Source organism: Anoplopoma fimbria, chromosome 17 (genome assembly GCF_027596085.1).
Source record: "Anoplopoma fimbria isolate UVic2021 breed Golden Eagle Sablefish chromosome 17, Afim_UVic_2022, whole genome shotgun sequence".
NCBI classification, from domain to species: Eukaryota; Metazoa; Chordata; class Actinopteri; order Perciformes; family Anoplopomatidae; genus Anoplopoma; species Anoplopoma fimbria.
Genome location: NC_072465.1, coordinates 7,413,859 through 7,425,600, shown reverse-complemented (window position 1 = coordinate 7,425,600; position 11,742 = coordinate 7,413,859). Strand labels below are relative to the sequence as shown.

Genomic DNA, 11,742 nt, shown 5'->3' with positions numbered 1-11,742 from the left:
TGTAAATCAGTGAAACGGTCACTAACAGTGAGAAGTTGAAGTTGCTCACATAAACAGCAACAGTGTCACATTGCAGAGGGCGCTAATTGGCCGCTACTTTTCGTATAATTGCAGCGTCTGGGGTCACGTCCTCGGCTGACCTCTCCTTTAAGTATTGTTTTTCAGTGCGCAAACAGTTAATGGCGCAATTAAGATGGCGCTCACAAGCACCACTTCTAGGGACCATTTCACAAGAAAAAGGCTGGAGAGAGGCAGACTGGGAGGCTGTAAATCCTGCATATCGTACACAAGAGTCTTGGACCAGAGGGAGCGGTGAGTCAAGGTGCACGATACAACTCACGGGCATCCTGCTCCGATGGCGGTCATCACTGAAACAATCATTCTGGGGCCTTCAGAGTATTTTATGAGAACATTTAAACAACAAGGTTTTGGTGGCAACATAAACTGTATAACGGGAAGCAAACACTACAGATTATATGTTCCAATTTATTTGTTCAATCAAAAATTCCACTTACAGTTCAATACGCATGCAAAGAAGCTGCATTTTTGTTCATCATAATACAAAACTGCCATATCCTGTGAAGCATTTTGCTATAAAAACAATCTCAATAGACATTTGTTTATTTGGCATCAAATTCAAGTTTCTTCCAGTGGTATTGAAGACAACATTAACAGTCACATTTATCAAAATGGTTGTGTTTCGACAGCATCTTAAGTATTTGAAGAAAATGAGGTCAAGATAACATACAGCAATTATTGTGACACGTTTTTGAAGGCACAGTAACAGTTTTCCTTTTTTTTTTTTTCTTCACAGAGATTTTCTCAGAAACTTTTCTAGGACTTTTTCATTGTGTGACAAGACAACTGGCAGCCATGTTGACTCTTTCTAGTATTTAACATTAAACAGTGTTTTTTCATCCACCAAAAAGCTAATGTCATGACACACTGAACCTATAGAGAGGCGAAGACACACCCCTTCCAGTGGACCACCATGGGGCCTTATTTATGAAATAAATATTTATGATATTCAACGGTGAGAGACAAATAATAACCTGATCCCCTTTGAGTTGTGCTATGACTTACTCATATAATGTTTGTGTATTTTAAATATAATTTTGCTAGTCAAGGTAGTCTCATTTTGATATTAAACTGTTGAAGTATTAGACTGTGAAATTATGTAATCAGAAAGACTACACACCCAAAAGTCGCTAAAGTGAAGTCTCTCGTTGAAGCTGCAAGCCCTGTATGTTTCATACCAGGTTGTACTCAAACAAACAAAGGGTCTTGTTTGTTCCCTTTGCTTCCGGGCTGCTAAAACAAGTCGCTGGATAAAACACATCAGGGAAGATAACGTTACATTTTTACTTTGACATAGCTAAGTTACCTAGCTAGCTAGCTAGCTAGCCAAGGATACGGCCATGTTGATGCTGTTAATAAGCATGGCCCAAAACGAGAGATGTAGTTCACTGAGCAGTTTCACGTAAAATTAAAGGATACTACGACAAATCTATGACAAACTGCAACTTTTTCAAACTTGCGAAATTATTTAGAAAATTGACAACCATATGGGTAATTCATGGCACAATTTAAATAGGGGTCAAAACAATTATTGTCTCTCGCTGTTTTTTTCCGATTAAGGTCTCATGGGGGACACCGGAAGGGGCATAACTTTGCCTGACAGGACAAAAAGCTACCAGTTATCTCATCACAATAAAAACTGATTTTAACTCTTGAAAAGTGTAACACCCACTAAGATTTTAGCTAAGACTGATGGGAATGTATCAAAATGTGATAATGTGAATGCCACCTATTTCTGAGACTAATCCCAGGAGAGCAAAGAGGAAAAGGAAAAAAAAAAAAAAAAGTTTTCATCTCTTCATCTACCCCGTTCTACCACAGACTTTGCCCACCCTCTATGACTAAGTTATGCCCTGTCATGTAGTCGGAGGCGTCAGATGCCAAGTAGACCACTGCAGCTTGCAGGTCTGTCACTTGAGCCAGTCTACCAGCAGGGATATCTGACAGCCAGCGCTGCACCAGAGGCCTCAGACTCTCCGAGTGGATGAGAGGGGTGTCAACAATCCCCCTGAAAAGAGAGATGAGAAAGAGGATGGGGGGGAGAGAGAGAGAGAGAGAGAGAAAGAAAAAAAAACCACAATGAAATCAGAAGGCATCACAGCTCAGAGCCAGGAGTGACAGCGTTGTTTCAGAGCCACCACTTTGGTGACAAAAATAAACCCAATTATCCTTTGAAGAAAGGGCAGGGCATGGCATCTCTGATGGTGTTTACGGTGGGACTGCTGGCACATCTCAGAGAGAGCCCACGGGTGTGAGGGGGACTTCTGGCATAATATGCTCAAGGCCTTTGGTTAAGCACTTATTCCACGCAACTCATGATTGAAATGTGCTTCAGCTACTCTGATGTTGAGGCAGTATTGAGGCGGGATTTATAAGAAAACGGGTGTTTTGGTTTTGTGGCTGCACTGGTGGTGACACCAATACTAGCAACAAATGCAGTTCCCTCCACTTTTATACAATACAAAAAGGTATCACAGAGCTAACATTTGAATAAATATGTCAACACGCCCGCCTGCGCCTAATACGAGACGACTTCTGACTCTAGACAACAATCGACGTGACAGTGACTAAAAACCACGAGGCCCGAATCATTGTTCGTCGCATCCTGCCGCCTTGATATGGAATTCCAACATTTGGCTAAATTAGCACTTCCAAGGAGCGTGTGACACCTTGGTTAACATATTCCACCTCAATTATATTTCTCTTCAGCCGCCCTGTTATCTGGAACCTTTTGCTGGCAATCAGAGGTACTGTTTTCCCTCAGCCAATTTTCCAGATAATGCAGCTTATCACCGCTGCGGCTAAAGTTGCCAATGGAATCGGGCTCCAGTCAACCTCGCAAGCGCTAATTGTGTCCCCATTTTTTTTTTATATGCATATTTACCGACTGTCACTTCAAAGAAATCAGCGGCCCATTGAGACGACCGGTTAGCGGGGGGGGAGTAAGAGAATTGCTTCTGTGCAAATTAAAATTAGCAAACAAGCTGCTGATAAATAAAGGCTCCGGCGTGCGAGGGCTTTGTTCTGGGGCTGTGACTGGGCCTGGCTCGCCCGCTGCCACCGGACGGATTTGCTCAGGGATGGCTGGGGCTAAGGGATGCTCCACTTAACACACACACACAGCCCTTCCTGTGTTCTCCTCCTTTCTTCCCCCCCCCTCTGCTCAGCTTCACAGACAAATAGATACAAACAAGGCGCTATTGTTGCGCCGACACTCGGAGTGATGTTGCAAATTTGATTCCCTAATTGAATAGAACAATTAGAGCGAGTGTTTGGTTGATTCATCCCTCAAGACGTCATCTAATTAAAGCGCGGATGCATTGTTTGAGGACTTAAATTAGTGCATCGCTCTCAAATGGGGCCCTTCATATGAAAGCAAACGCACTAATCACCACTTTGCTTTTTGCAGCTCAATCCCTTACAACACTCACAAAAGGTGTTTTTGGCACAAGCGGAGAGGAAGGCCGAGAATAGACGGCACTTACGGTGAGATGCAGTTGACGCACACTCCTCTGTCAATCCATTCAGTGCCCAGAGTCTGAGTCAGTTTGACCACTCCGGCCTTGGACGTGTTGTAGGAAAGCTGCTTCTGTGGATGGGGGACTGCGGGGTAGAATATGGAAAAAGAACAGGGCGTTTTATAAAAGATGACATTCATTAACAATGGTATGCACCTTCACAATTCCCAGGTGGTCATTTACATTTTTTTGAGTTATTTATTTATGTCAGAGAAGGACAAAAAAGCTTTCTTGCAAAAGCTGACAACATATACATTTTTATATTGCAGCTCATGCAGTTTCTTGTGGTTACCACCTAAAATGCTCCTCCATTAGCTGCTGGGGACTCTTGAGGACGAAGCCATGTAAAATTAATTGCTTGTAATGTCCAGTTCTGCTCTGTCCTCGGCAACAAAAGACAGGGAGCCATTTGTTTGCCTTGACCATCACAGATGCTGCACGCTGCATGGGAGAACGGGACAGGGGCTCATTTCTTGCTGGTTGATTAATCATCACAAGGAGGGCTCCAAGTTACATACAACTTTAGTAGTTAACCTCGTCACCCGCCGATCTGACTGCCAAATGGCTTCAGTGTGAGGCCGGGATGATAAATACCGGCCAGCTGCAGAGAGGCAGGGACCGGTCCTGGGGAGAAAAAAAAAGGCTGCAGAGTCCAGCAGTACACTGCTCGGATGAAGATGGGGAGAAAAATGTGCAGGCTGGATGTAAAAGTTAGGGGAGAAATAAGATGTGAAATATAAATAAAATAAAGGGTGGGACAACGGCACCAAAGCTGAGAGCACGCTTTGAGTGGGATTGTGCAGAGTGTGGGCGAGATAGCGGAGGATGTGAAGGTTGGGCCGGGCTGGATAAGGGTAGGCTAGGACCTCAGAGGAGCAGGCGAGGAGGAGCGGAGCCCAGGGCTTACACGCAGATTGAAGGTGAAATCCGACTTATCAGGACAGGAAACACAGCTCAAAATGCCTAACAGCACTAATCCTCGCTCAAGACCTGATGATACGGCCCCAAAATACCATTCAGAAAATGCCTTCATCCTTTAAATAAACCTGCATTGATGTTTTTCGCACGTCTTAAAGAGCGGTAATCCCCAGAGAAGGGAAAAGGGAGGTAGAAGGAGAGCGTTCTCCAAAGCCCTCTTTAACATTCACCCTGCTGCTTATTGCCCATTTCAAGTGGGAGAAAACATGCTCTTTATCAGGCACGCCTTTACATCTGAAATTCCTCTGGAGTTCAAATGATGCACTCTTTTTTTCCCCAGAATGGGGTGGCTGTTGCAATGTACCTGGCTGTGCAGCCGAGATCTGCGGGTAAGAGTGTGAGAGTCACACAATCCCTCTGTAAGGTCATCACGCAGCCGGGTGTGATCCTATCAACTTGGATATTTCCTGTCTGGGTGTCTTTGAGCTGCTGGCCATTATTCAGAGAAAAAGAAAAATGGTGGTTGATGGTCGGTATTGTGTGTGTGTGGAGGGGGTGTGAGTGGGCATACACACGTTCCATTCAGCAGATGGACAAAAAGCTGTCATTGTGCATTTTAATTGGGCATTTACGGCCGCTTTTTTTGGGCTTCCACTTGGCTAGAACAGGTCCCATCTGATTACACATTATGACAATATTATAACAGATGTCCAGACCAATAAAGTAAATTCCTGAAGGACTGTACGTAATGCGAGTAATTGATCATTTTTTTTAATGCTGGCCCTCTATTTACCAGCATGCCCCTGCAGTCGGGACCGGGGGCCCATATGGCGCGGCGGTTTACTGGCGATTTGACTATACTGCTGATGAAGTGTTGCTGTTCCTCTGGAGGGAACCTGTTGGATGGGGGGATGGGGGGGCATTATACAAGGCTTTTACTAGGGCTCTCACTAAACTCTGAGAGTGTCTTCCGCTGTTCAAACAAGGCTGCAGGCACAGGAACCCTCCCCTCCCAAGTTGGACCTCAGGTTGCCTTCCACTTCCTCCAGACAGCTCCGCAGAGAGGGGATGTTTATTATGATGCAAAAGCGCCTCGGCGAGACGCAATCACCGACACTTCCCTGCTTTGCTTACCGTACGCAGGGCCGGATGCATCGCTACACAACAGTTTAACTGGGGTAAAAGTTGCAAAGGAGAGGAACTGGCTAATGTTGTTTGAAAAGTATATATTATTATATACTGTAATGGTCCAAAGTCAGTTCTGACGACTTTCTGTCTGAGGATAAAAAAAAACGACTTCATGTGATGTGTACTCCCGCACATAGCTGCACAGCACAAATGTATTTAACTCTCCCTTCCTCTCCTCCCCCCTCTTCCTCCTCCTCCTCCTCTCGACCCAACTCTCCACGCCAAATGGAGAGATTAAAAGCAGACATGGAGGGGCTCCAGAGAGAAGGTGGGGGAATAGAATCATCACTCACCTATTAGACTGGCCATGGAGGCTGTGTTGATAATCTTGCCGTATCCTTGCTTCAACATCACTCGACCTGCTGCCTAAGGCGAGGATTCAAGGGGGGAAGAGGCACATTAAACACCTTATTATGGCACTGACATGCTGCCATAAGCCTGAGCACAGATCAACACAAAAACATCTAGTTTATCCTTGGAGACAGAAATTTTTTTTTATATATATATATATATATCTCACATCACACACACACACACACTTTGTTTTGATTAAACAGAGCAGCTAAAGCTGATTGGATCAGTAATTAGGTCATAATCTAACTACTTCTGACAGAAACAAACGTAATCAATTTGGTTCTTTAGGCATAGTTTTTCTCTCAAATTGATGATAGAATAAAAAATAAAAAATAAAATATATAAAATAATATTTAGGCTTTAAATTTAATCAAATTCTCCATTTTTATTTGGAATATAGCATACATAACTACACTAAATTCCCATTTGCATGCTTGTTTAAATATAAAAAACACACAGAGCTCTGTGGCTTTGCTTTATTTGCACCTGCTGAACAGTGTGTCCGCTTAATTGTTGATTAAAAACGTGTATCTCCAAAAATGAGTGATTTTGACGTTTTGGGTTCCTTTGTGAGTTAAGAAAATACTGCTGCTTCCAAAGCTACAAATACCATTTAAAAACTATTGGACTATAGAGAAATACATTGTGTTTCTTCTTAACTTGTGATTTAATAACTAAAATGACTGAATTACTTTCTCATAACAAAGTTATTTATTTACCTAAAAAAGAAATGCCCTTATCACACACACCTCTCGACATCTGCTTCATATGCTGTTGTGTGTTAAATACTGAAGTTTAGTCTGATTTCTGCACAATAATTCCAGCTTCCAAACCAAATATTCCTTATATAAGTGAGCCATGCACAATTTGAACTAAGTGTCTCATTGTTTTAGTGGATTACAACATCGCGCATCGGCCCATAAGATTTAAAAGCTCTTTTTATAATAGTATAATTTTTCTCATTCATCTAATTTTACAGCAGCATGGGACTTGAGTGAAAATCTTATGACACTATTTTTTGCGCTAAACCATTAACATAAATGAAACTTCAACTCAATTGTATCATTTTATTTATGTTTAAATGTGTTTTTTGGTCGGTCTGAAAATTGTACATCACACCAATACAATAGGGAATGAACCCGTGTGTGTTTTACAGCTGGTGATACACACCTGACAGCACATGAAAGTCCCCCTCAGGTTAACGTTGAAGGTTTGGTCCCACTCCTCTAGACTGGTGTCTTCACTGGCCGAGTTCATGTTGATGCCGGCGTTGTTGCAGGCGATGTGGATCGCCCCCCATTTGGAAACAATGTTGTCGATCATCCTCTGGACATCATCCGATTTTGCGATGTCAGCTGTGATCGCAATGGCATTGATGCCTGAACCCAAAAACATGGAGGTCTGTTAGAAATACTTTGGACATCTAGTAACAATTTAAAGATTTATTTTAGAAATTACAATATGAGAAGTGTAAAAATAAATAAATAATAAAAACTTATTATGAAAAATACTATTAAATATATTTTTTTTATGTGTAGAACAGGTCATTCTTTAAGAAGAAGTTAAAGGGGAAAAATGACACATCCATGGGTTCAGAGGAACATGTTTAAACCTGACACAGTATATTTTATGCTTTAGTATGCTGCCACCTGCTGGCCAAGACCTGAGCACACTCACAATTTATGACATTTGGCAAAACTTTGAAGTGAACAAACCCAGACTCCATGAGTTCACGTAGTGATTGAAGATGTGCTGATGTTCTACCAATTAATGGTTTAGTACTGAGAGGACCACTCGTCCATCGGTCACTGCAGATGGACCGACTTCACCAGTTTAACGTTAAAATAAATATAATCGCTCATTTTGACTCAGGAGTCTTGAGATTGACAGTTTTCTACTTTCTGCAATCATGTTTTGTTAAATATAAGACATGTACATCATGACCATTTGTAGGATCTTTGAATGTGCAACATACAAAACCGAATCTAATAGCTGAATGATAACACTCCCTGAGTTTGCTGTAGTGTCAATTAGATTTAGAAGCAGAGAGCTGTGTTTGCCACCCAAAATACTTTTTGTGTTAATTTATAGTTTGTGAAAATCACTTTTTTTGGTTAATTTAAGTTTGTAAAAATTGCAATAACTTTAAAGGGGAATTGTGAGAAATACATTTCAATTACAGGAAAATTAAACTCTCAAAAGGAAGCTATGACTGATGTATTTTTCTTTATGCAACACTAGAAAAACACTGAAATACACAGTAGAATCCACACCAAATGAACTAATGAGTATTTAACGGTGGGAGCAGACAACTTGCAAGTAGAGCTGTACCTTTAAGTCCATAAATCAATTAGTCAGTTGACAGAAAAGTAACCAGCAACTATTTTAATAGTTGATTTATTGTTTAGGCCATTTCTTTTTAAGGCAAAAATGACAAATAGCTTGTGCTTGTCTTAACAATTACTGTGAACGGAATATCTTTAAGTTTTGGAATGCTTTGAGAGGCATCTATAATTGTTTTCACATGTTTTAATCAAGAAAACGATCAGCAGATGAAATAAAGTTATTTGCAACCCTACAAGTACCTCAATTCAAGAAGTAAATGTGCATTCATACTAAAACTATTACAACTGTGTGACAGTTTACTGAAAATGTCGACTCATTGCAGGGCTTAGTGTGTTGTTTTAAAGTTTCCGTTTTTCCTATGTGAAGAGAGGGAAAAGGATGGAGACATGCTCAAAGGGAGCAGTGTGCAAGATTTAGTGGCATCTAGTGGTGAGGTTGCAAATTACTGAAGCCTGGCTTTTAGGTAGCGTAAAGATGTGAATGGCCCTCTCTAGAACGAATGATTAGTTTGTTTCTGACTTTTGTAGAAACATGGGGGTCTCTTACTATACAATTTCTGTTAATAAAGCCCTCTAAATCCTACACACTGGCCCTTTAAGTCTACATTTGTTGCGTCAACACCCCTTACCTTTGAGGAAGAGCTCTCCAGCTACTGCCTCGGCTTTATCTCGGTCCACGTCTACCACGGCCACCTTTGCGCCGGCCTCCCCCAGGGCATGGGCAAATGCGCGACCTATGCCCTGCCCAGCACCCGTCACGTAGGCCACCTTTCCATCGAGACGCATCCGATCCAGGATGGGGCACCCCTTGACCCCGCGGAAAACCTCGTCGTCTGTTATTTTACTCTATATAGAAATAAACAAGATAAGCAGACATGATCAGTGAGAATGAGGCTATCAGAGAAAATCCTCAGTGAAAGTGTGATGACAGCAGTTCGATCCCACGTCAGTACTGGCTCATGGAGGTTTGATCGCTGGGGTTATCTAAACAGTACCTGTGTCCTTGAGCACTCGGAGGCCACAGATACCCGACGGATAACACTGATGCCATCTCTCAGAGGGATAATGACCTTTAAAACAAGAGGGACAATGTTAAAATAAAACCCAAAAACGTTACAAACACATACAGTAGCATGTTTGAAGCTTACCTGCTCCACGCGTGGATCATCACGGACGAACTGGTTGAATTTTCTAAGTGCCAGTCCGTTGCCATCCGTCGTGTCTTTAAGGTAAACCTTGGCTTTGAACAGCGAGTTATCGATACATATGACCCCACGCAGTTTCAGCAGACTGTTTTCCAGAATAAAGTTGTAGTAGTTGATGTAATTATCCTTGTCAGCATCGATGAAGACTATGTCGAACTGCTCACCTGCAGCAGCCAATTCCTGGAAGAGATAGAGAGTTGTTACAAAACTGGTCTGGTGCCCCAGGCTGTTAACTTATTAACACCCAAAAAAAAAAAAGAAGAGTCAGGGTTAACCCTTGGCTGCTCTCATTATGCAAAGCACCCAACACAACACACAGCATCTACAATTGTGAATGTAAAATTTGAATGTATAAATTCATTATTGCAAAATGCTCCGCTTTGTTTTCTAAAGCATCATTAAAAAAATGGACAGTTTCTCTCACCTTTAGGGTATCCATGGCCGACCCAGTCTTGACAGTGATCTTCCTGCCATGCGGAGACTTGTCAAAAATGGGCTGAGCGAAGTCTTTGAGGTATGGCTCTAACTCGCAGGCAACCAAGCAGCCGTCCTCGGGAAGCCCTTCGGCCATTGACAGTGCTCCGTAGCCGGTGAACATCCCAATCTCTAGAACCCTCTTAGCTTGACTCATGTGGATCAGCATCTTCAGGGTCTGACCTGAAAAAAAAAAAACAATAACAAAAAAAACACGAAAGAGCAAGTTATCACAATATGCTAAACCAATGAATATAATGGCAATGTAGCAGTTTGCATGTTAATCTCCAACCTTCAACGTGTCCAGTGATGCACTCCTTAGGAAGCCGGAACATAGTTTTGCCATCCTTGTGCACTTGATCCCAGTCATGCGAGATTGTTTTTCTACAATTAAGTATGAAAGACAATATTAACAAATGTTATCTCACACGGTAGTATTTTCTGAGCTATAGATGAGCCTATGTAGGAAGCCAAGACATACTTATAAAGCTCTGCCAGAGGTTCACTTTCCTGTGTGGTCATTTCCTCCAGGTAGTCATCCAGGCCGCTCGCTATGTCCAGAGCCTTCTGCAGATGACTTGTCAGCTCCTCTGGCACATTGCCACTTGATTTGGCTACCTCCTTGGCTTTTGTCAGGAGATCCACGAGGACTTCCACCGGGGTGTCGGGAACTGGGGGAGTAACATGATGTGATTTCAGTTTAGAAAATCAACCACTCTCTCCTGCTCCAGGCAATACAATGTAAGGCTGGGAACTATACACTTACACATTACACTGTGCAATAATAGTTAAAAAAGTTAAAAATAGTTAAAATAGTTTTTTTCTCTGTCTGTAAATATAATATTTCAGTTATTGTTGTTTTTTCTACTGTTTTTTTTTATTGCTTATTTATAATACTTGTTTTATTTTATTTTTATTTTTTATTTTTAGCTTGTCTTCTTCTACTATGTCTCTTGTGTGCACTTTACGCTACGCTGTTGTAAGTCTGCAAATTTCCCCGCTGCGGGACTAATAAAGGATTATCTTATCTTATCTTATCTTATCTTATTATAATAAAAAAATAAAATAATTTTCTCAATTATTTGATGGGTCTTATATGGTCTGTATAAATACCCATCAGTTTTCTTAAACTCAAACGTGACGTCTCATAGTTAGTCCAAAAAGCCACTTTATATCAATGACAATATAAACTTAAAATGGTAGCCTATGCATCTTGATACATAAATTACAATTATATGCACACGCACACACACACACACACACACACACACACACACACACACACAGACATTTATGTAATATTTACTTTTACTATCATTGTAAATCTTTTTTTTTCCCCCAGCGTTTTCTTATGAACACGGACTACAAACAGCGTTCAGTGAAGGCAGCGCAGTGCTCGTATTTAACATTTGGTTTGTTAGATGAGGCGTAGATTCACAACGGACTCCGGTGGACTTTGGTTCTTCACAGATATGATATGCATTATGCTCTTATGTTATTTACTCTGACCCTGTCATTGCAACAACAACAACAAAAAAAAAAAAAAAAAAAAAAAAGGTTAAGCGATTTTCCTTACCTTTCTCGGCTGGCATGGTGCGTTTGTGGGCGTGACGTTTTCGGCAGCTGTCAGCCACAGTGGAAGTAGCTTGCAACGTGGTGGGG

The 11,742-nt window shown here is 41.6% G+C and overlaps 1 protein-coding gene across 1 annotated transcript; it reads right to left on the bottom strand.

Annotated features, from left to right (window-relative positions):
• Positions 1–484: 484 nt before the first annotated feature.
• Positions 485–11,739, bottom strand: zgc:113054 (uncharacterized protein LOC541322 homolog). The gene is made up of 11 exons (XM_054616789.1): positions 11,657–11,739; positions 10,562–10,751; positions 10,373–10,464; positions 10,031–10,263; positions 9,550–9,786; positions 9,397–9,471; positions 9,031–9,247; positions 7,227–7,435; positions 5,996–6,068; positions 3,564–3,681; positions 485–2,086 (listed from the first exon to the last, which is right to left on the bottom strand). Exons 1-11 carry the CDS (start codon positions 11,670–11,672, stop codon positions 1,891–1,893), a joined length of 1,656 nt encoding a protein of 551 aa, XP_054472764.1. The 5' UTR covers positions 11,673–11,739; the 3' UTR covers positions 485–1,890.
• Between the last annotated feature and the right edge of the window lie 3 nt (positions 11,740–11,742).